Source organism: Ornithorhynchus anatinus, chromosome X5 (genome assembly GCF_004115215.2).
Source record: "Ornithorhynchus anatinus isolate Pmale09 chromosome X5, mOrnAna1.pri.v4, whole genome shotgun sequence".
Classification (NCBI taxonomy): Eukaryota; Metazoa; Chordata; class Mammalia; order Monotremata; family Ornithorhynchidae; genus Ornithorhynchus; species Ornithorhynchus anatinus.
This window is the reverse complement of record NC_041753.1, coordinates 23,028,365-23,048,080: the sequence shown is the minus strand read 5'-3', so window position 1 is coordinate 23,048,080 and position 19,716 is coordinate 23,028,365. Positions and strand designations below refer to the sequence as shown.

At 56.1% G+C, this 19,716-nt stretch overlaps 2 protein-coding genes and 2 non-coding genes across 4 annotated transcripts; 1 reads left to right on the top strand and 3 right to left on the bottom strand.

Annotated features, from left to right (window-relative positions):
* Window positions 1-4,596: 4,596 nt before the first annotated feature.
* On the top strand, window positions 4,597-10,942 carry TRIM41 (tripartite motif containing 41). The gene is made up of 6 exons (XM_029056226.1): window positions 4,597-6,045; window positions 6,639-6,734; window positions 7,649-7,879; window positions 8,900-8,922; window positions 9,093-9,220; window positions 9,666-10,942. The coding sequence occupies exons 1-6, from the start codon at window positions 5,221-5,223 to the stop codon at window positions 10,355-10,357; spliced, it is 1,995 nt and encodes a 664-aa protein (XP_028912059.1). The 5' UTR covers window positions 4,597-5,220; the 3' UTR covers window positions 10,358-10,942.
* A 1,684-nt stretch (window positions 10,943-12,626) lies between these two features.
* On the bottom strand, window positions 12,627-18,695 carry RACK1 (receptor for activated C kinase 1). Its single transcript, XM_007672594.4, has 8 exons — window positions 18,466-18,695; window positions 16,194-16,365; window positions 15,169-15,316; window positions 14,774-14,869; window positions 14,574-14,684; window positions 14,201-14,341; window positions 13,420-13,530; window positions 12,627-12,763 (listed from the first exon to the last, which is right to left on the bottom strand). Exons 1-8 carry the CDS (start codon window positions 18,572-18,574, stop codon window positions 12,698-12,700), a joined length of 954 nt encoding a protein of 317 aa, XP_007670784.1. The 5' UTR covers window positions 18,575-18,695; the 3' UTR covers window positions 12,627-12,697.
* On the bottom strand, window positions 14,081-14,146 carry LOC114808431. Its single transcript, XR_003756279.1, has one exon. It is a non-coding gene; the product is annotated as a small nucleolar RNA SNORD95 (small nucleolar RNA).
* On the bottom strand, window positions 17,123-17,192 carry LOC114808420. The gene has a single exon (XR_003756268.1). It is a non-coding gene; the product is annotated as a small nucleolar RNA SNORD95 (small nucleolar RNA).
* Window positions 18,696-19,716: the final 1,021 nt, after the last annotated feature.

The following is a 19,716-nucleotide window of genomic DNA, read 5'->3' as shown; positions in this document are numbered from 1 at the left end:
GGTGGGCATGGAGGTAGCTGGGAGTTTCTGAGTCCAGAGATCACATTTTGGTTTTCACACAATTGGTGGCTTGGGTCCACCACCACATAAGCAGGGGTCAGCTGATTGCTCAAGTTTTCCCTGTATACATGTGTATAGCTTGCTTTTTTTTGAAAAAAAAAATTGTATTTGTTAAGCACTTAGTACGTGCCAGGCACTGTACTAAGCACTTGAGTAGGTAAGTGATAAACAGGTTGGACACAGTCCCCGTCCCATATGGGGCTCACATTTTCAATCCCCATTTTATCCCAGATGAGGTATCTGAGGCACAGAGAAGTAAAGTGATTTGCTCAAGATCACACAGGAGGCAAGTGGCAGATCTGGAATTAGAATCCAGTCCCTTGCTCTATCCATCTCAGAGCCAGGTCTGTTCAGAGAGCACCCCCTTTCCCCTCCATGCTTCAAAGAAGATTGTAGTAGACCTATTCATTGACCTGGAATAATCTTGGTCATGAAAGTATCTTCTGTCATGCCGTCAGCAGACCCCACCCCTTAAGACAGCAAAGACCCTATCCACAAACAAGGGACAACCAACGGGTTTGAGATTGGGATTAAGACATTTTAATTAATTCTTTTCTGTGTTCTAGACCAGAGGCTTTTTGTGCCTAACTCAGGGGGCACCCGGTGGTGGTCAGAAACAGTCCCGGGCATCAATCAATGCCCTGTAGTTGTGGCTCGAGTGGTTTTGGATGGGGAACGGTGAATCCGGCGTGTTCTGAGATGACTGCCAGTGGATTCCAGAGGAAGCTGGTCCATCTGGCAGGCTGGAGGACTTTGGTACAGGAGTGTGGAGCCGCTGCTGTAGTTAACAATGGCTTTATTTGGGGTGTGTATATGGTGGTGGAGGGAGGGGGAAGAGGAGATGAAGCCAAAGGAGGTTGTGGGGGGAGGGAAATGAGTCCCTAAGCATTGCCCTCACACAGTCCAACCCTGCCTGCCACTGTCCCCCTGGAATCTCTCCTGCTGGAGGGTCAGGGGGCAGCTAGTGGCAGTGCAGCAGGGGGTTCAGACCCGCAATTCCACCTCCTCCTCCCCAATTTTCCCACTCCCCCTCGCTGTGCTGCCTCTGCATCCCCCCTGCAATATGGGGCCGCAGAGACAGCCGCCAAGCCAGCGATGCAGACACGATAGCACGACCCCGGTCACCGGCCACGGATGCTCTCTCACTCGGCCTGCGTCTTCACCTCATTCTTCCTGGACACGGGATGGCCGGGCCTCTCTCCCGCTGGAGGGGGAGAAAAATGACCTCTAGGCAGATTTAGAAGGGAAAGACCCAAGGCAAAGGTGAAAGCCCTGACAAGGAATCAGGCTAAAACTTTCCTGCCCGCATAATTCACCCCAAGGATCACCGGAGAGCCCTCCTTCTCTGGAAGTCTTCCCTGACTACTCCTACCTCGGCCCAGGGGCTGCCAGCCGTACTCTCCCGGGAGAGGCTGTCCCCTGAAGAGAATTAAAATTATTTTCTTCCAGATTCTTTCTCTTATACCAAATCTTCTGCTTACAACAGTCGTTCGGTCTGAGCTGGACACACAGACAATCCCCCTCCAGGCCTGTCAGTTTCTCCTCAGTCTTTCCGGGAGTCCCGGTTTAAGCCAGTGACGTTTCCACATCTACGGAAGAGGCGGGAGAGACATTTAGAGACTGCCTGCTATCTGGTGCTCTTATTTATAAAGGTCATCAGAGGTGAAAGTGAGTTAGACGTGAAAGACATCACTATCCAATTCCAGTATTTACTGGGTAATTTTTAGAGGAGCTCTGAATTAGATTAAGCAAAACCATACTAGAAATAATAATGATGGTCTTTGTAAAGCACTTCCTAGGTACCAGGCACTGTACTAAGCTTTGGGGGAGATACAAGATAATCAGATTGGACACAATCCCTGTCCTATATGGGGTTCACATTTTAAATAGGGGGTAGAACAGTCTGTCAGTCAGTCAATATTTATTGATCACTTACTGTGTGCAGAGCACTGTTCTAAGCACTTGGGAGAGTTCAACGGATTTGTTAGATATTTGTTTGTTTGTTACTACACTCTGGAAACTTAGGGTCTGGGACAGTGGTTGGCACAGTGGGTTTCCAGACTATAGTGGTGATCATGTTTGCCTCACACGTGGAAGATCTCCAGTTTGAAACTGGGTGGAAACATCTGATGAAGGCCTCCTTTTAATCCCCGCAGTGGAAATCAATCGATTGCATTTATTGAGAACTTACTGTGTGCAGAGCACTGTACTAAACACTTGGGAGAGTACAGTGAAACAGAGTTGGTAGACATGTTCCTTGTCCATAATAATTGTGTTATTTGTTAAGCGCTTACTATGTGACAGGCACTGAGCTAAGTGCTGGAGTAGCTGCAAGGAAGCAGCATCACCAAGTGAATAGAGTATGGGCCTGAAAGTCAGAAGAACTTGGATTCTAATCCCTGTTTTTATGCTTTCATTCATTGATTTGATTCAATCATTTTTATTGAGTGCTTACGGTGTGCAGAACATTGTACTAATTGCTTGTGAAAGTACAACACAACAATAAACAGACACATTCCCTACCCACATTGAGCTTTCAGTCTATGGTGGGGGAGACAGATATTAACATAATTACAGATATAATAATAATAGTGGTATTTATTAAGCACCTACTGTGTGGCAGGCCCTGTACTAAGCACTGGGGTGGATACAAGGAAATCAGGATGGACACAGTCCCTGTCCCACGTGGGGCTCACAGTCTCAATCTGCATTTTACAGATGAGGTAATTGAGGCCCAGAGAAGTTAAGTGACTTATCCAAGGTCACACAGCAGACCAGTGGCAGAGCCAGGATTGGAACCCATGACCTTCCGAGCCCCCGGCCGGTACTCTAGATATGTACATAAGTGCTGTGGGGGTGGGAGAGGGGATGATTCCCGGGCCTGTACTCTTCAAATTAGACCAAACAGCTTCAGAAGGAGTTTATAATCTTAGGAGGGAAGTGGTGTGGCCTAGTGGGAAGAGAACAGGCCTGGGAGTCAGAGAAGTTGAATTCCAAGTCACTTAACTACTCTGTGCATCAGTCACCTCATCTGTAAAATGGGGATTATTCATTTAATCGTGTTTATTGAGCACTTATCGTGTGCAGAGCACTGTACTAAGCGCTTGGGAGAGTACACGATAACAATAAACAGACACATAGCTGCCCCATCATGGGACAGGGATGGTGTCCAACCAGAGTGGAACCGTACGCTAATTCTCTCCTCTTCGACTCTGGAGATATTAAATTCTGAAGCTCTGCACTTGGATCTGTGTCCTTCGGGCATTTGATTTTCACCCCGTCCTCAGCCCCCTAGCACAGACGTACATATCCATAATTTAATTTATGTACATTAATGTCCATCTCCCCCTCTAATAATAATGATGACGATGGTACGTGTTAAGCGTTTACTGTGTGACAGCACCGTTCTAAGCGCTGGGGTAGATCCAAGGTAATCAGGTTACCCCACCTGCGGCTCACAGTCTTCATCCCCATTTGACAGGTGAGGTAACCGAGGCCCAGAGTAGTGAAGCGACTTGCCCAAGGTCACCGAGTAGACGAGGGGCGGAGCGGGGATTAGAACCCACGTCCTCTGACTCCCCAGCCCGTGTTCTTTCCACTGTGAACACATGGGCGGGGAACGTGTTTCACCAACTCTGTTGTACCGTACTTAGTACGGTGCTCAGCGCACTCTGAGCATTCAATAAATAGGATCGATTGATCCCATCCCCTCGGCCTAATGTCTCCCAGCTCTTCTGCCTGATTTCTCGTAGACCCTACCCCGGATCTAGGGCGCGGGGTATGAGGTTCATTCGTTCGTTCATTCGATCGTATTGACTGAACGTTTCCCGTGTGCAGAGCACTGTACCAAGCGTTGACTAGTACTGGGGCGATTAACGGGGGGAGCTTCTAAGAGGGTAGGGGTGGAGGAGCAAGCCGCCATCCCTCCCACCGCCACAGCCCCCGGGCTCGACCCCAGTTCCTCAGCCGAAGCTCCACCCCTCCCCTCGACCTCTCAATTCCCTCTGCTCCCTCTCTACTCCCTCCCCTTTCCCCGCCTTCACCTCCTCTCAGCTAAGTCCCCTTTCCCTCTGCTCCTCCCCCTCCCCTCAGCACTGTGCTTATCTGTATAGAATTTTATTACCCTATTGATTTTCTTAATGAGGTGTATATTCCCTTGATTCTATTGATGGTGATTATGTTGTCTTGGTTTTATCCGTCTCCCCCTATTAGACCGTGAGCCCGTCACTGGGCAGGGATTGTCCCTATCTGTTGCCGAATTGTCCATTCCAAGCGCTTAGTCCAGTGCTCTGCACATAGGAAGCGCTCAATAAATACTATTGAATGAATGAATGAAAGTCCTCCCAGGCACCGAGAGGTAGTGGGCTAGAAGGACCGGAAGCGGCAGCGGGCACCGGAGCCTCCTCGTCGTCGTCGTCGTCGTCCCCCCCCCCCGCCCCCGCTGCCTTTCTCTTCCGGCAACCACCTGCCCGGAGCAGTCGCGGGAGCCCACCGGGGCCGACTAGAGCGCCCCTCCCCCCCCCCCCCCGGGCCGGGCGTTTAGCGGGAGGGTGAGCGAATCCCCGGCCACGTGGCCCACAGCGTCGCCCGCTCTCCCACGCGCTCTGTCTCGAGGTCCTCCCGGTCAACGAGGCGGACGCGGCCAGGTCGTCTCCCCGCCCATAAGCATCGTCGAGCCGCGGGCCTTCCGCCTTCTCTCTCTCTCTATTCCCCCACCTCTTCCGGTTCGCTGAGGGGAGGCCGCAGATGGGGTAGCACGAGCGAAAGGAAGAGGGCGTGACCCGGGAACGGGGGCGGGGTCTAGGCAGGGGGTGGGGCCAGAAGGCTATAAACCCAGCCGGGAGGGCAACTCCCCTTCAATTTGCGCTCAGAAGCGAAAACGGGAGGTTGTCGGGGCAAACGAGACCCGGAACCCCAGCCCCACTCCCCCACCTATGTGCTCGTTGAGGAGGGATGTCATAAATTGCCCACGGTAGTTTCACCTTCTTGTCTGGCCCTCGCCGGGGTTGGGGCGGGAGGGGACGACACCCTGTGAGGAGAAGGTTTTGAAGGAGGCAAGTAGAAAGGGGGAGCCCAACGGGGGTGAGGAGTTAGCCCGGGCCCCGCCCCAGGGGAGCACGGCCGGTCCCGGCTCGGTGGGCAGGGGTGTCTGCTGGCAGAATGGCAGGTCCCGTCTCCTTGCCCAACCCCGTCCAGACGCTTCAGGAGGAAGCCGTGTGTGCCATTTGTTTGGACTACTTCACGGACCCCGTGTCCATCGGTTGCGGGCACAACTTCTGCCGGGCTTGCGTGACCCAGCTGTGGGGCAGGGAGGAGGACGAAGAGGATGTCCGGGAGGAAGAAGAAGGCGAGGAGGAGGAGGCGGCGGCGGCCGCCTCGGTTGCGGCCGTGGTGACTGGAGACGAAGACCCCAGTGACTGGGATACCCCCATGAGGGAAGAGGAGTACGAGGGTGACATGGAAGACGAAGAGGAGGAAGAGGCAGATGACGAGGAGTTCTGGAACGCTGGCTTCGATGGAGACATGTGGGAGGACATGGACTACGTGTGGGAAGAGGACGACGAGAACTTTGACTACTTTTTGGAGGAGGAAGAGGAAGAGGAGGACGAGGACGAAGATGATGATGAGGCCCTGGAGGAGGAGGAGGAGGAAGAGCTGGAGGACGGGCCTTCCTCTTCCGCCTCCTCCCAGCCCCGCCGTCGCTTCACCTGCCCCCAGTGTCGGAAGACCTTCCCCCACCGCAGCTTTCGGCCCAACCTGCAGCTGGCCAACATGGTGCAGATCATCAAGCAGATGCACCCCAACCCCCGGCGGGGGAGCCGGGGCGGGGGCGGCCTGGATCAGGGCTTCTGCCCCAAGCACCAGGAAGCCCTGAAGCTCTTCTGTGAGGTGGACAAGGAGGCCATATGCGTGGTCTGCCGCGAGTCCCGCAGCCACAAGCAGCACAGTGTGGTGCCCCTGGAGGAAGTGGTGCAGGAATTCAAGGTTAGTGATTCCCCGAGCAGCCATCGGCGGCCCCGGCCGGGGGCCGGCCAAGGAGGGCGGAAGACATGGTACCCGCCCTCGTGGATCGGGCCGTCTAATGGACCGGAAGGCCGAGGTGTGGGAGGGTGGGACTCTCTTGAGAAGACGCCGCCCCCCCATGGAGGAACCTCTCAGTTCCCTCGCCCCTGCAGCCATCACACCTCTCAGACCACCTCTTAGATTACTGTGGAAGGGAGAGGCCCCCCGGTGAGGCTTAGGCACACACTTGAGGATGCAGATTCCTATGGGAGGTCGATCCAGATGCTCCCGCAGGCCCAGAGCAAGATGCCTCCCCCTGAGCCCCACGTGGGGCAGGGACTGTGTCCGACCTGATGATCTTGTGCTTACCCCAGGGCTTAATTCAGTGCTTGGCACATAGTAAGCTCTAAACAAATGCAACCTTGGTTCGGTATTATTAAAAATGGACAAAGCACATGTCCCTGAGGTCCCGGGAGGGCCCGGATTGGGCCGGGCAGGTGAGTTGTGCAAGAAGTTTACCCTTGTCCCCCTGGAGGACACTTATGTCTTTAATCCTCCTTGTCCTGGGGCTCCAGGTGAAACTCCAGAGCCAACTGGAGCCCTTGAAGAAGCAGCTGGATGCTGTACTTAAACTGAAGGCCAAGGAGGAGAAGAAGATCACAGAGCTCAAGGCAAGTGGAGAGTTGGCTGGGTGGGTGGGTCTGCTGGAGGAGGTGGCGGGCGGGGGGCGGCGGGGAAGAGTGGGAAGGAGAGGAAGAACGGAAGATAGGGGATGGAGGAGGACGGGAAGGAGAGGGGAAAGGTGGGGGAGGGAAAGAAGGAGGAGGGGAGGGAGAGGCAGCAGTGGGAGGGGGAAATCATACATGCCAGTGTGCTCTGCACGTATGTAGTCCTTTCTTTTTTTTTGTTTTGTGGTATTTAAACGGTTACTGTATGCCAGTCATTGTAGTAAGAGCTGGGTTAGATACAAGCTAGTGATGTTGGACCCAATCCATGTCCCACATGGGTTTCACAGTCTTAATTCCCATTTTACAGATGAGGTAACTGAGGCACAGAGAAGGAAAGTGACTTGTCCAAGGTCAAACAGCAGACAAGTGGCAGACCGGCATTAGACCCCCAGGTCATCTGACTTCCAGGCCACTAGGCCACTGTCCACTAGGCCATGTCGCTTCTCAACTTTTTTGTTTGTTTGTTAATGGTATTTGTTAAGCGCTTATTGTGTGGGGTAGATACAAGTTAATTAGGTCCGACAAAGTCCCTGTCCCACAGGGGCTTATGGTCGAAGTAGGAGGGAGAACAAGGTCTGCTCTGTGACCTTGGGCAAGTCACTTGATTTTTCTGTGCCTCACTTCCCTCATCTGTAAAATGGGGATTAAGCCTGTGAGCCCCATGTGGGACCGGGACCCAATCTGATTAACCCTTATCTACCCCAAGGCTTAGTACCGTGCCCAGAACATAGAAAGCACTTAAGAAATAGCACTGGGGAAAAACCAAAAAACCCCAAGGGCTTGGGACTTGGTCACGGTAGGTGCCCGGAAACCTGGAGAATCCAGCCACCCCTGTGATTCCCCCCCCCCCCCCCCAGGGCCAGATGAAGTTGGAGCTGCAGACGGTGACGTCAAAGTTCAGCCGGCTGGCGCGGTTCCTGGCGGAGGAGCAGGCAGGACTGGAGCAGTGGCTTCGTGGCCGGCATGAGGCCCAGCTGGACCGGGCTGGTGCCACCATGACGCAGCTTGGGGAGCGGGCCTCCCACCTTAACTGTCTGATTGCCGAAGTCCAGGAATGCAGCCAGCAGGGTACCCTGAGGCTGCTCAAGGTGAGTGAGTAGGGCCCAGCCTGCCCCCCGTTCTCTTTCCCCTGCCCTTTGCCCCATCCATCTGTCAATCAGTTATGTTTATCGAGCGCTTATTGTGTGCAGAGCCCAGTCGAGAGGGGGGAGATGGGCATTAAAATCCATTACAGATTGAGGAAGAGGAGAAGGATAGGGACCAAAGGCCTGTTGGGGGTGAGTACTAAAGTGCTTAGGGGGTACAGGCCCAAGGGCATAGGCAATGCAGAAGGGAGGATGAATAGGGTGGGGAAGTGAGGGGTTGGTCAGGGGAGGCCTGCCGGCCCTCCATCCGGCAGCGGGAAGGGTTTGAGTTAGACGCTAAGGACGAAGCCACCGAGGGAAGCGACAGAAGCTCCTTCAACGGAGCGGTTTCCTCGTGTCCAGGAAAGGCTGGGTGTAGCTTTGCCTGAAGGTTGGGGGATGGACGAGATGTGGCCACATGAGGGCTGAAACTAGACCCCGAGTGCTCTGCGGGTAGAGAATCGTGTTTACCGACTCTACCGTAGGGGAAGCAGCGTGGCGCAGTGGAAAGAGCACGGGCTTTGGAGTCAGGGCTCATGAGTTCAAATCCCAGCTCTGCCACTTGTCGGCTGTGTGACTGTGGGCAAGTCACTTAACTTCTCTGTGCCTCAGTTCCCTCATCTGTAAAATGGGGATTAAGACTGTGAGCCCCACGTGGGACAACCTGATTCCCCTGTGTCTACTCCAGCGCTTAGAACAGTGCTCTGCACATAGTAAGCGCTTAACAAATACCAACATTATTATTATTATTATTACCGTACTTTACCGTACGTACCGTACCGTACGTAAAGTGCTTAGCACGGTGCTCGGCGCAGAATAAGCACTCAGTGAATACCAGTGGTTGATTGGGAGGGTCCCCGGAGTGGGGTCCCTTCCTCAAGTGTCCCGTGGTCCGGGCGGGGGTGGGGACCCCCCTCAGCTGGCTGCAGGCCACTGATTCTTTCCTCTCCCCCCCCCCCCCCCACCCGTTTCCCCTCTTCCCAGGATATCAAGGAGACCTTCGACAGGTGAGACCCAGGCTCCCACCCAGGCTCCCGGTTACAAGGCTCTCCAGGCCTGGGCTCCTTGGGCCCCTCTTGGGCCCAGAACCAGGCGCCTGGTGTCGTTTTCCCCTCCCTTCCCCCCGGCCGGCACCCACGGGACGCCGCCCCTTCCCCGGTCCCCTGCTGTCCCCCAGGTGTGAGGAGGTCCAGCTCCAGCCCCTGGATATCTCGTCCTCGGTCTTGTGCCATCCCCACAACCAGGACTTCATGATGGACGTCATTGTGAGGAAGATGAGTCGGACCTTCTGTCAGGCTGGCCGAGGTACACGATGCCTTCTCCGCACTCCTGGGTTCCTCACTCCCCGTCCACACACACACGTTTCACCGTCCAGCACAACCGCCCCCCCCAGCCACACACACACTTAAGTATTCAGCACAGCCCCTCCCCACACGTAATTAACCATTCAGCACAGCCCCCCCCCCCCCCCCCCCCCACCAACACACACTTAACCATCTGGCAGAGCGAGCCCCCACCACCACATACACAGACACCTGCCTCTGGCATGCAGGGGCGGGGGGAAATGTTACCGGTAGATGGGGAGAGAAGGCGGGGCGTGCGGGGGTCCTGGAGCGGGGGATGCCTGCGTCCGCGGCTCCCCGAGCGCCCCCGGTCCCCTTCTCCTGCCACCCCGCTCGCCCCACCCTCTCCTCCTCCCCATCCCCCATCACCGTGGCTGATGGCCCAACCGACCCGCTCCCTCCCACAGCGGACCTGACCCTGGACCCGGACACAGCCCACCCTGCCCTGAGCCTCTCCCCGGACTGTCGCGCGGTCCGCCTGGGCGACCGGCGCCCGGCCCCGCCTGGCCGCCCCAAGCGCCTCCCGGCCGACTTGGCGGTGCTGGGTGCGCAGGGCTTCCGCTCGGGCCGCCACTACTGGGAGGTGGAAGTCAGCGGGCGGCGCGGCTGGGCCGTGGGCGTGGCCCGGGAGGGGGCATGGCCGCCGGAGGGCAGCGGGGCCTCGAGGGGCGGCGGCGGGGCCTCGAGGGACGGGACGGCGGGCGCCTGCGCACTACCCTCTGCCGCTGCCGCCGCCGCCTCAACCACCGGCCGGCCGCGTCATCGCCCCCACCACCACCACCACCACCGTCACCGGCCCGGGTCTCTGCCCCCCGGCGCCACGGTGGCCGCCGCCGCCCTGCAGCCCGATATCTGGATCCTGAGCAGCAACGGCAAGCGCTACCAGGCGCAGAGCTCCAGCGAGCAGGTCCTGCTGAGCCCCGGTGATAAGTTGCGCCGCCTCGGGCTCTACCTCGACTGCGAAGGGGGCCATTTGGGCTTTTACAATGCCGACACCCTGGCCCACGTGTACACCTTCTCCAATGCCTTCCTCGGAGATCGCGTCTTCCCCTACTTCCGTGTCCTCTCCAAGGGGACCCGCATCAGGCTCTGCCCCTGAGTGGCAGGCGCCCTCCCCCTCGTGCCCGACCCTCACTGGGGGGGCTGAGGGGCGTCCCCGTTTGGGGGGACGGAGGGGACGGGGGGGGTGTTGAATCCTTGCCTGGGGCCGCCAAAGCCTCTTGCCAAGTGCTCTACCCCTCCCCTTTTAAGACCTGGTCCCCCTCTCCCTGGCCCTCAGCCCAACTTCCAGGGTGCAGAACGGGGAAGATCTCCCTTCCTCCTCCTCCTCTTCCTCCTCTTCTTCCTCTGCCCGAGACACCCCCCATCCTCCCCTTTCTTATTCTTCCACCACTTTCAGTTGCCAGGCCTATTCCAACTCCTCCTTCAGCCTCCACCACTCCAGTGGAGCTGAGTCCAGAGGGGTCAGAAGTCAGCTTCCTCAAGGGGGTTCCCTCAGGCAGAGTCTATTTTTCTAGCATCCTCCCCCCCCCTTGCTTGCCGGGCTCAACCAGGCCTGGGGGATTGCCATGTGGCTCACTGTGACCCCTCTGCTCTCTATCTGGATTCTGAGGACAGTAGGCTGCTGTGGGAGAGGCTGCACCTGGAAATATGACAATAAAGCTTGTTTATCAGTTGTTGCCAACTGTCTGGTCCCTTTCCCTCAAGAGGTCCCTACTGCCATCTGGATCCTCATCCCCCCACATTCTAGGATGTCTTCCCTGTCACGTCTTCTAGAAGCGGCCTTTCCCATCCCTCAGTGTCCAGAAGCCATCTCTCCCCACCCCGACCCTCACTTCTAGAACCCATCTCCCCAACATCACTTTTGGCTGGTTTTTCTTTGGGTCTGGTCTCCCATCTCTCCTCTCCTCCATTCTTCCTCCTTCCATTCTTTCCCGGCCTCTCCTCTGCTCTAGTGCTATCTGGGTCCTTGGCTCAACCCCTCCCAGCTTCTCCAGGTGCCTGGGTTTTCTCAGCCTGTCAGGTTTTCTCCTTCAGTGGGTTCTGGTGAGGCAAGGGAAGTGGCTGTCAAGGAACTAGTTTGGCCTGGCCCTGGGATGTGGGGGTGGATTTTCTAGATGTCTCCCTGCCTAGGTTGCTTATGAGGGTAGGGGGTTCTCAGAAATGAAGTCGTGGCAAGTGGGTAGGTCAGGTCATTGCTGGGACCCACAACTCTTAACACTACTACTAATAGTGGTGTTTAAGTGCTATGTGCCAAGCACTGTACTACACGCTGGGGTAGATACAAATAATCAGGTACCAGATGGGGCTGTTTCGGTAAAACCAGGTATCGAATCCCTATTTTTCAGATGAGGAAACAGGCCCAGAGTTCAGTGATTTGCCCAAGGGTATTCAATAAGCGCTTACCACACGCCTAGCCTAGCACTGTACTCAGATGATGGGGGAAGTTCCAAGGTGATCAGGTCCCACATGGCCTCAGTCTAGGAGGGAGAACAGGAATACAGATTTTGCATTTTTCAGATAAGGGAACTGAGGCACAGAAGTGACCTGACCAAGGTGATGCAGATGTGCGAGCAGAACCTGACTTCCACGTCTGGGCTCTTTTCATTAGGTCATGCTGCCCCCGCCCAGCAGGATCACCAAGCATGGGTCCAGCCCAGCCATCTGACAAAGATGCCATTCCCCAGGGAACGCCTGCCCCCAACTGCAGGATGACCACCCTCCCTCACACCACATCTCTGATGGGGTGCCTGTTGCCACTCACAGCCAAAAAGAGTGCAAGAGTGGCTGTCTGGCCTAATAGTATTTGTTAAGCGCTTAGTAGGCCCCAAATCCCACTCCTTTGGCAGGAAGGATGCCTGAGTTGACAGCAAGCCCCTCCTGGGGCAAGCAGACAGCAGGTGAGATTTGGAGGCAGGGGACATGGGAGTCAATAATCCGGACCTCTGCTCCTCACAGGGGAGAGTATGAGGGTAAAGCACTTAGAAAATCTAGTGAGCTCCCCCCCACCCCCATGTGGGACAGGGAAAGTGGGAGTGACATAAAATGAGATTGGCACTTTTTGTTGCATAACAAAAATGCTGCAGATATGAGTGGGATCAATTGTAGAACTGTAGCTCAAGAGTCCCAAGGGAAAGTTAAGAATCCCAAGAGGGGGAACCTACTTAGGAGCAGGAGAGAACTGGGGACCATAAACTTTTCTCCAGCACAGAAAATCTGGTCTGTGAGGTGCCCCAGGCTGTCCCCCTACCCCCGCTTCAAACCTGCAGCACCGGTCACATCTCTTGTATTCCATCACCCCCAACCTATAGGCCTAGGGTCGAGACCCTTTTCCCCCACTGAGGGAGAAAATACAATTGTTTCCAAAAGACAGGGAAAAAAAAAATCTTTATTCTGAGCACGGTTTGGGCCAGGAGGGGCCCTCCGGACAGGCCTCTCCTTATCGGGTGCCGATGGTCACCTGCCACACACGCACCAGGTTGTCCGTGTAGCCGGCAAACAGTGTCTGTAGGGGTGAGAGAGGCAGATTAAAGATAAGTATGGAGACGGGTCAGAGGGGTGAGTGCTAGGGATGGAGCTGAAGGCTAAGGGGCAGAAGGGGAAGAAGCAGATCGAGCCGCCTGGCTACTGCCTTCTAACACAAATCGCTCCTGCTGTAGCTTCTGGCCGATTGGGCCACTGGGGCGCCCGTGACCGGAAGGGCAGCTTTCTGACTTTTCCTCATCTCCCACCCCATTCTGCGGCACCCTGACTTGCTCCCTTTGCTCTTCCCCCCTCCCACCCCCACAGCACTTATGTGCCTATCTGTAATTTTCTTTATTTCTATTGATATGTCTCCCCCACTCTAGAGACTGTAAGCTCGTTATGGGCAGGGAATTTGACTGTTTATTGTTTTACTGTACTCTTCCAAGGGCTTAGTACAGTGCTCTGCACAGTAAGCATTCAATAAATATAACTGAATGAACCGACTCCCTTGAGCTCTTCATGAGGACCCCTCCCCCAGGGCTCAGGCCCTGCTGATCTGCACCCCCCCAACTCCCACACCCCACCCTGGGCTTGGATGCAGAGCTCAGAAACAGCCTCTTGGTCTCAGCAGGGGCAGCTCAGATGGCATGTTAGAACTCTTCATCGCTCTGGCCCACTGTACTCTCCCCGGCTCACCTGGCCATCAGCCGACCAGGCCAGAGAAGTGCACTGGGGTGGCTCTGCCTTGCTGCTGGTGCTGATCACTTCCTGCTTCAGCTCATCCACGATGATTTTGCCCTCCAGGTCCTGGGACGGACAGGGGAAGAGGGTAGGGGACAAGAAGGACCGGGGGGGTCCAGAGTCCACGCTCCCCCAAGGGACGGGGACCGTGGGGACCGTGTCTAATTCCCACCTGTGCATTCCCTCCCAGTGCTTAGTTCAGCGCTCTGTACATAATATATACTCCTCCTCCTCCCTGGGACTCAGACCTGCCCTCCCTGGCTTCTCTTTTCACCTAGCTGGTTAAACGGACCTCCAGGTCCTCCTGTTCATCCTCCTGCTTCAGAACCATACACAAACACCCCTCAACATCTTAGCGGCCCCCCACTTTCTCCACTGCAAGGTCAGTCCATCCCTTCCAGGTAAGGAGTAGTGACGGCATCGATTACGTGATGCTGTGTGTACACAGAGTACAGTATCAAGTGCTGGACGAGAACGCACAGGTGGGAACTAGATTGGGTAAAGAGGCTCTCACCTCTGCCATACACCCTGTTCTCAGCGTCACCTGGGAAGCCAAGCCCCAGCCCGCCCACCTCCGTCCCCCAGACCTCCTAGGATCCTCAGCGCCAGGCAGATGCTCAGAAACAGCCTCTGGATTTCAGCAAGGGCAGTCAGATGGCATGTTAGTGATCATCAGCGCTCTGTCCGGCTGCCCCTGCCTCGGCCCTCCCCTTCCCATCCCGGCCACACTCCTCACCCAGATCTTGATGCTGGGCCCGGTGGCGGCACACAGCCAGTAGCGGTTGGGACTGAAGCAAAGGGCGTTGATGATGTCCCCGCCATCCAGGGTGTACAGGTGCTTGCCCTCGTTCAGGTCCCACAGCATGGCCTGCCCGTCCTGGTGTGCGGAAATGGGGAGGAAACAGGGGTGGTCAGGGACCGGGACCGCCCCTGCCTCACAACCCCAAATGCCCCACACGGGGGTCCCTTCAGAATTGCAGGACGTGTCGTCAGCAGGGGTCGGCCAACATGCGTCATCTCATCACCGGACCCGGCTCTCGCCCAGCCCCCAAATCGCACTCCTTCACCGGCCTGCCCGCCCCCCCGCCGCCAGGGGGGAAGGCACACACCTTGCCCCCAGAGGCGCAGAGAGAGCCATCAGGGGAGACAGTCACGGTGTTCAGGTAGCCCGTGTGGCCAATGTGGTTGGTCTTCAGCTTGCAGTTGGCCAGGTTCCAGACCTAAAAAACAAGTAGATGCTGGCTATCGTTGCCCCGTGTCCCTCAGGGGCCAGGGGGTGGGGTGGGGGGTTTGTGCAGGGCGGCCTCACCTTGACCAGCTTGTCCCAGCCACAGGAGACGATGATGGGGTTGCTGCTGTTAGGTGAGAAGCGCACGCAGGACACCCATTCTGAGTGGCTCTCGTCCTGCGGGGGAGAAGAAGCTCAGCCCTGACCCCTGACCGTAGCCACCAACTGTGGTCCCGGCCAAGATGCCAGCCGTGTTCCGCTCAACCACCCCTCACCGGGGAGCCCTCCCGGACTCGTCGCCCCCTTCCTCCAACACTCAGACCCTGCTCCCACAGACCAACTGTACTTCCAGGTTTCTGTCCCTCCCCTCAAGGCATCCCACCCATCTGCCCCACCTCTCAAAAGGCGCCAATTTTTCAACAGGGCGACTGGGCCCCTCAGGGCCCTTTCCCACCTGCTGCCCGTCTGCCCCTCACCTGCACGGTGTACTTGCAGACACCGAGGGTGTTCCACAGCTTGATGGTCTTGTCCCGGGAGCCAGAGACAATCTGCCGGTTGTCAGAGGAGAAGGCCACGCTCAGCACGTCCTTCGTGTGGCCCACGAAGCGCCGTGTGGTGGTGCCACTGTGTGGAAAAGGGGCAAGGGGACCGAGGGGGTCACCACTCTGTCCGGGGGTGGGGGATGGGTATTGTCCTGCCCCAGGTCTCCCAAGCGTCCCATCAGAATTGCAGGACGTGTCGTCAGCCCCGATGGGGTCGGTCGCTGTGTGTCATGTCTCATCCTCAGGACCCTCCGCCCCCACCTGACCTGGGCTCACCCCCAGCCACATTTCAACAATCGCCACCAGAGACTTCATGCCACTTGTGGGGAAACCAAGGCCCAGAGAAGTGAAGCGACTTGCCCAGGGTCACACAGCAGACAAGTGGCAGAGCCAGGATTAGAACTCAGATCTTCTGACTACCAGCCCCGTGGTCTTTCCACTAGGCCACACTGCTTCACAGTACGCTGAAATCCACCACCCAAACCCCTCTCCTTTTTTAAAAACGAATCTGTTAAGTGCTTATTCTATGTCTTTTAGACTAGGTCAATTAGACTGAGCCCATCATTGGGCAGGGATTGTCTCTATCTGTTGCCAAATTGTACATTCCAAGCGCTTAGTACAGTGCTCTGCACATAGTAAGCGATCAATAAATACTATTGAATGAATGTCAGGCACTGTTCTAAGTGCCGGGGGAGATACATGGTAATCAGGTTGGACAGTCCATGTCCCACGTGGGGCTCGCGGTCCCACCCCCATTTTACAGATGAGGTAACAGACACAGTTACTTGTCCAAGGTCACACAGCAAACTGTGGAGCCAGGATTAGAACCCACATTGATCTGTCCTCTCCCCGCAACTCTACCAGGCCCCTGCCTCCGCTTTCCCCTCCCCCAAGCTGTGGGTCCAAGTCCCATCCATCCCCGACCGACTCAGCCGGCAGCACGGCAGGTGGGTACTTGCGTTGTGAGATCCCAGAGGCGCAGAGTCCCGTCCCAGGAGCCGGACAGGGCGAACTGTCCGTCCGAGGAGATAACCACGTCGCTGACAAAGTGGGAGTGGCCTCGCAGGGCCCGCTGGGGGATGCCGTAGTTGGTCTCGTCCCGGGTCAGCTTCCACATGATGATAGTCTTGTCTTGGAGCGACAGAGAAGGGGAGGGGGAAACGATCAATCCACCAATCGTATTTACTATACCCTTACTATGCGCCCGGCACCTTAGTGAGCGCTTGGGAGCATCCAAATTAAGAGATGGCAGACAAGTTCCCCGCCCGCAACAGTCTAGTGATGGGAGGACTATCTCTCACCCAAATCCTCCCTCTGCCTGGAACCCCCTCCATATATGACAGATCACCGATCTCCCCCCTTCAAAGTCATTTTAAAAATCACATCTCCAAGAGAACTTTCCTGACCAGGCCCTCTTTTTCCCTATTCACCCTCCCTGCTGCACTTGATTGATATCCACCCCAGTTCCACAGCACTCGTGTTCATATCCTGTCACTCTGCTATTTCTCCCACCTACAATTTACTTTCATGCCTGCCTCAGCCCATAGACTGTAAGCTCCGTTTACAAAGTGGTATTTTGTAAGCACTCAATAACTGAATAATACAGTGTGCTTCCTAACTACTTCCTAAAAGGTCGAGTAGGACCACGCAGCAAAGAACAAGCCCAGTCACTAATGGACTGTAAGCTCCTTGCCAAGGAATTCTATTATCGTGTACTCTTCCCAAGCACTTAGCACAGTACTTTGCACACAATAAGCACTCAATAAAGGACTGATTGAGCTAGGCGATCCCTTAGATGAGTTTTAAAGACTCCACCCAGTTGAGAACGGGGCCCCTGACTACCACCTGGTTCATGGCCAATGGCATGGCAACCTGGGGGCAAGACCAGATGCTCAGAAACAGCCTCTGGGTTTCAGCAAGGGCAATCAGATGGCATGTTAAGAGTTCATCACGGCTCTGGCCCAAGCCCCGGGGTCTCCAGTCCTTCGACTCCTTAGCAAAGGGATCGTATCTCCCATGAGAAGCAGCAGGGCCTGTGGAAAGAGCAGGGCCCCGGGAGTCAGAGGACCTGGGTTCTAATTCCAGCTCCACCACTCGTCTGCTGGGTGACCCGGGCGAGTCACTTCTCTGTGCCTCAGTTACGTCATCTGTAAAATGGGGATTAACAATTCTACTCCCTCCTAGACTGTGAGCCCCATGCGGGGCAGGGACCGTGTGCAACCTGAACCTTGTATTTACCCCAGAGCTTCACTAACCAAGTGGGTGCTCAATAAATGCTATTAATGGCACTTACTGACCACTTACTATGATATGCTCATCGTGGGCACGTAAAGTGTCTCCCAAGCGCTTGCTACAGTGTTCCACACACAGTAAGGGCTCAAGAAATACGATCGATTGCAGAGCACTGTACTAAGCACTCTGGAGAAGACTTCTGCAAACCAATCGCCCCCTTCCCATTCCTCGGAGGAAAATCTGCAATAAACTGGATCCTAACGATTGCCCCTCCACGAGGATAAGGGGAGAGGCCACCCGGCTCGGTGATCTCCAAGCACCACCGCCCTTCCCATCTTCAGTTCTCAGGTAAAACCTGACGGAGGTTTACTGCAAGGGCCTTTGTTTGGCGGGCTGGACCCAGGCGGCCGACCCCGAGTGTGGGTGGAAGATGTGCTGTACATAGTGCGGGAAGACGTGGCACCGGGCCTCCTCCCCTCGCCAGGGCCATTCCTGTCTATCCTGTGACGTCTCCTCAGACCACTGGGCTTGGTTGTCTCGCCCCAGGCGGCGAGATCGGTCTGCTGGTCACTGGAACTGCGGCCTACAGACACGTGGGCCGTCTTCCCCTCGCAGCCTGCGGGAGCAGGCCTCCGCCCGAACCCGGAATTTAGTCCCTTCTACTTCCATTATTCCTGTAGCCGCCCCTCTTCAATCGCTTAGATCCCTCTAAGCCTAATATCTCCCCTCCCCGCCTCGTTGGGTGGCTGAACGATTCACAAGCTCCCCAGGACCGGGCAACTCAGTAGGGCAACCCGAGGCCCGGCTCCCTGAGCCTCCACCCAGAGAACCCAGAAATCGGGCTTTCTCTGTCCGTATCTATTGGGATCCACCCTCTCCATCATCCACTGCACGGTCCCGACGGGGCGTCCCCCCGAGTGTATCCTTGGCGGGACCCCGCCAACCCCACAAGAGTGGTCGATCCCGTCCGCCCCCGCCTAATTCGGAACAGCCCGGTACCTCGCGAGGCGGACAGGATCATGTCCGGGAATTGAGGGGTGGTGGCGATCTGGGTCACCCAGCCGTTGTGGCCCTTAAGGGTGCCACGGAGGGTCATCTGCTCGGTCATGGTTGCGGAGGTTCGGCGGGTGACTCCTGGGGGACGGATGGAACCGGATTGCGGGAGCGGTGGGGAGAGAGCCTCAGCTACGACCGCTCGGCGCCGAGGCTCAGCGGGGAAAGGGCGAGCCCTTCCGGACGGAACCGGAAACAACCCTCCTTCTCCGGACCGAAATGGCGGCGCCCGGCTAGGCTGTCACACCCCAAGATGGCGGCGCCCGGCTTTAGCCGTACACGATGGGGGCTGGACCCGTCTGCCGGGTAGAGAGGGTTTCTTGACCGCGCCGCGCCACCGACATCATCACCTCGGAGCCCAGGGGAAAGAGCCCGCCTTTGGGAGGCAGAAGACGTGGGTTCTAGTCCTACCCCCGCCATGTGTCAGCTGTGTGACCGTGGGCAAGTCACTTCACTGGGCCTCCGTTGCCTCATCTGGCGATGAAGACTGGGAGCCCCACGCGGGATAACAAGCAGCGTGGCTCAGTGGAAAGAGCCCGGGCTGGGGAGTCAGAGATCATGGGCTCAAATCCCGGCTCCGCCGCTCGTCAGCCGTGTGACTTTGGGCGAGTCATTTCTCTGGGCCTCAGTTACCTCATCTGTAAAATGGGCATTAAGGCTGTGAGCCCCACGTGGGACAACCTGATCACTTTGTATCCTCCCAGCGCTTAGAACAGTGCTTTGCAGATAGGAAGCGCTTAACAAACATTATTAATATTACCTCATATTTACCCTAGCGCTCAGAACAGTGCTTGGCACATAGCGCTCCACAAATACCATCATCATCATCATTATTAGAATATAGTAAGCGCTTAAATATCATAATTATTATTAAAACACAGCGCTCGTGCTGGTCATGAGGCCCAGTGAGGTTGTCGGGAGTGAGTGAAGGTGGTTAATAGAGGAAAACGGGAAACGTATGGCAAACGATGTTTTGGACAACACCATGACATTACATACCTTAATGGAAAACACTTCCCGACTCACCTTACATAGAACTTAGAAGAGAACAAGGTAGTGGATAGCCGGCTAGCTCAGTCGATAGAGCATGAGACTCTTAATCCTAGGGTCATGGGTTTGAGCCCCATGTTGGGCGCCAACCTTTTGCTTTGCCTCGCTTATGAAAAAGAGATCTGTAAATTATTTGTCTGATTATTA